Source organism: Anastrepha ludens, chromosome X (assembly GCF_028408465.1).
Source record: "Anastrepha ludens isolate Willacy chromosome X, idAnaLude1.1, whole genome shotgun sequence".
In the NCBI taxonomy this organism is placed as follows: domain Eukaryota; kingdom Metazoa; phylum Arthropoda; class Insecta; order Diptera; family Tephritidae; genus Anastrepha; species Anastrepha ludens.
In genome coordinates this window covers 53647959-53649575 of record NC_071503.1, presented here as the reverse complement: position 1 = coordinate 53649575, position 1617 = coordinate 53647959, and the positions used below count along the sequence as shown (strand labels likewise).

Below are 1617 nucleotides of genomic sequence, written 5' to 3'. Positions count from 1 at the left end.
CGAAAACAAGGAACACCAGTTGAAAGACATCCAAATGTATTTTCTTTAGACGCTCTGGGTCGCATCTAGACAGTACATCCAAATAACGATGAATTTTATTATTTCCGGTTGTTGTTGGTGAATGTTCGCGGTCCGATATCGTTTGAACAACTGAGAACAGTTAATGGACAGCTGTGAGCGACTTACCGTGAGGCATGTCAACTATTGCATTTACTTGAGAACGATCCGCACTGGGATGATACGCTCAAGGATTCCGTAATATCTTCATCGCCGCATCAAATTCGTTCATTGTTTGCGATTATCATATCGACATGTTTCCCCTCGAATCTAAAAGATTTGTGGATTAAGTATTGAGATGACATGTCTGAGGATGTTTTGCATCTTATTCGCCGTCAAACTTTGAATCCTGCACTACAAATGACTGCGGAAATTTAGAATGAGACATTGCTCATGTTAGAAGATATGTGTTTATTGATGGCAAATAAGGTATTGTCGTGTTTGGGAATGACAACACCAAATCGTCATATGTACGAAGCATTAAACCATGAGTTGCAAAGAGAACAACAGTACTAATTTGAAGTTTCGGTCGAAACAGTTCGTACAAATGTTCCACAATTAAACCAACAACAAAAAATTGTATACAACACTTTGAAAGAAGCTGTGAACAGTGGATCTGGTGGAATTTATTTCCTTGATGCTCCCGGAGGAACCGGGAAACATTCTTAATTTCATGGCTTTTGGCGAGGATCAGATCGCGAAATGATGTTGCTCTAGCGTTGGCTTCATCTGGAATAGCTGCGACTCTGCTAGAAGGCGGGCGAACTGCACATTTGGTCTTGAAATTACCATTTAACATGCAAATCACCGAAACACCAATTTGCAACATCGCCAAAAAATAGCGCAATGGAGAAGATCCTACAGGTATCCAAATTGATTGTTTGGGATGAATGCACAATGGCCCATAAGAGTTCACTGGAGGCACTGGACAGAACGTTGAAAGATCTTCGTGACAACCAAAATATTTTTGGTGGGGCCATGATACTGTTGTCAGGTGATTTTTGTTAGACTATTACAGTAATTCCCCGATGAACTGTTGCTGATAAACTAAATGCATGCCTAAAATCGTCGAATTTGTGGCAGTATATAAAGACACTCCAATTAACAACTAACATGCGAGTATTTTTGCAACAAGATGAAACTGGGAGTGTGTTTTCGAAGCAGTTGTTAGACATTGGAAATAATAAAGTTGCAGTGCACACCTCGACCGGATTCATCACGTTACCCACAGATTTCTGTCAAATCACAGACTCGAAAGAGGAGCTTATTCATCATGTTTTCCCAGATATAGCGCAAAAGTTCAATAACCATCATTGGCTGAGTGAACGAGCAATATTGACAGCGAAAAATAAAGATGTCGAGGATCTCAATGCGACCATTCAGAATGGTCTTCCAGGACAGTTGGTTTCCTTTAATTCAGTCGACACCGTTATGAACTTGGATGACGAAGTCAACTATCCCACGGAGTTTTTAAATTCACTGGAATTGTCTGGATTACCACCTCACAATTTGCAGTTAAAAATAGGGTCAGTTGTCATCATCCCGCATAACATTAATTAA

At 40.1% G+C, this 1617-nt stretch overlaps 1 protein-coding gene across 1 annotated transcript; it reads left to right on the top strand.

Moving 5' to 3' along the window:
• Positions 1 to 1170: 1170 nt before the first annotated feature.
• Positions 1171 to 1617, top strand: LOC128870073 (uncharacterized). Its single transcript, XM_054112671.1, has one exon. The coding sequence runs from the start codon at positions 1171 to 1173 to the stop codon at positions 1615 to 1617; it is 447 nt and encodes a 148-aa protein (XP_053968646.1).

Excerpts from the sequence above, each read along its gene's own strand:
- LOC128870073 (XM_054112671.1), top strand. The coding sequence starts at position 1,171 with ATGCGAGTATTTTTGCAACAAGATGAAACTGGGAGTGTGTTTTCGAAG.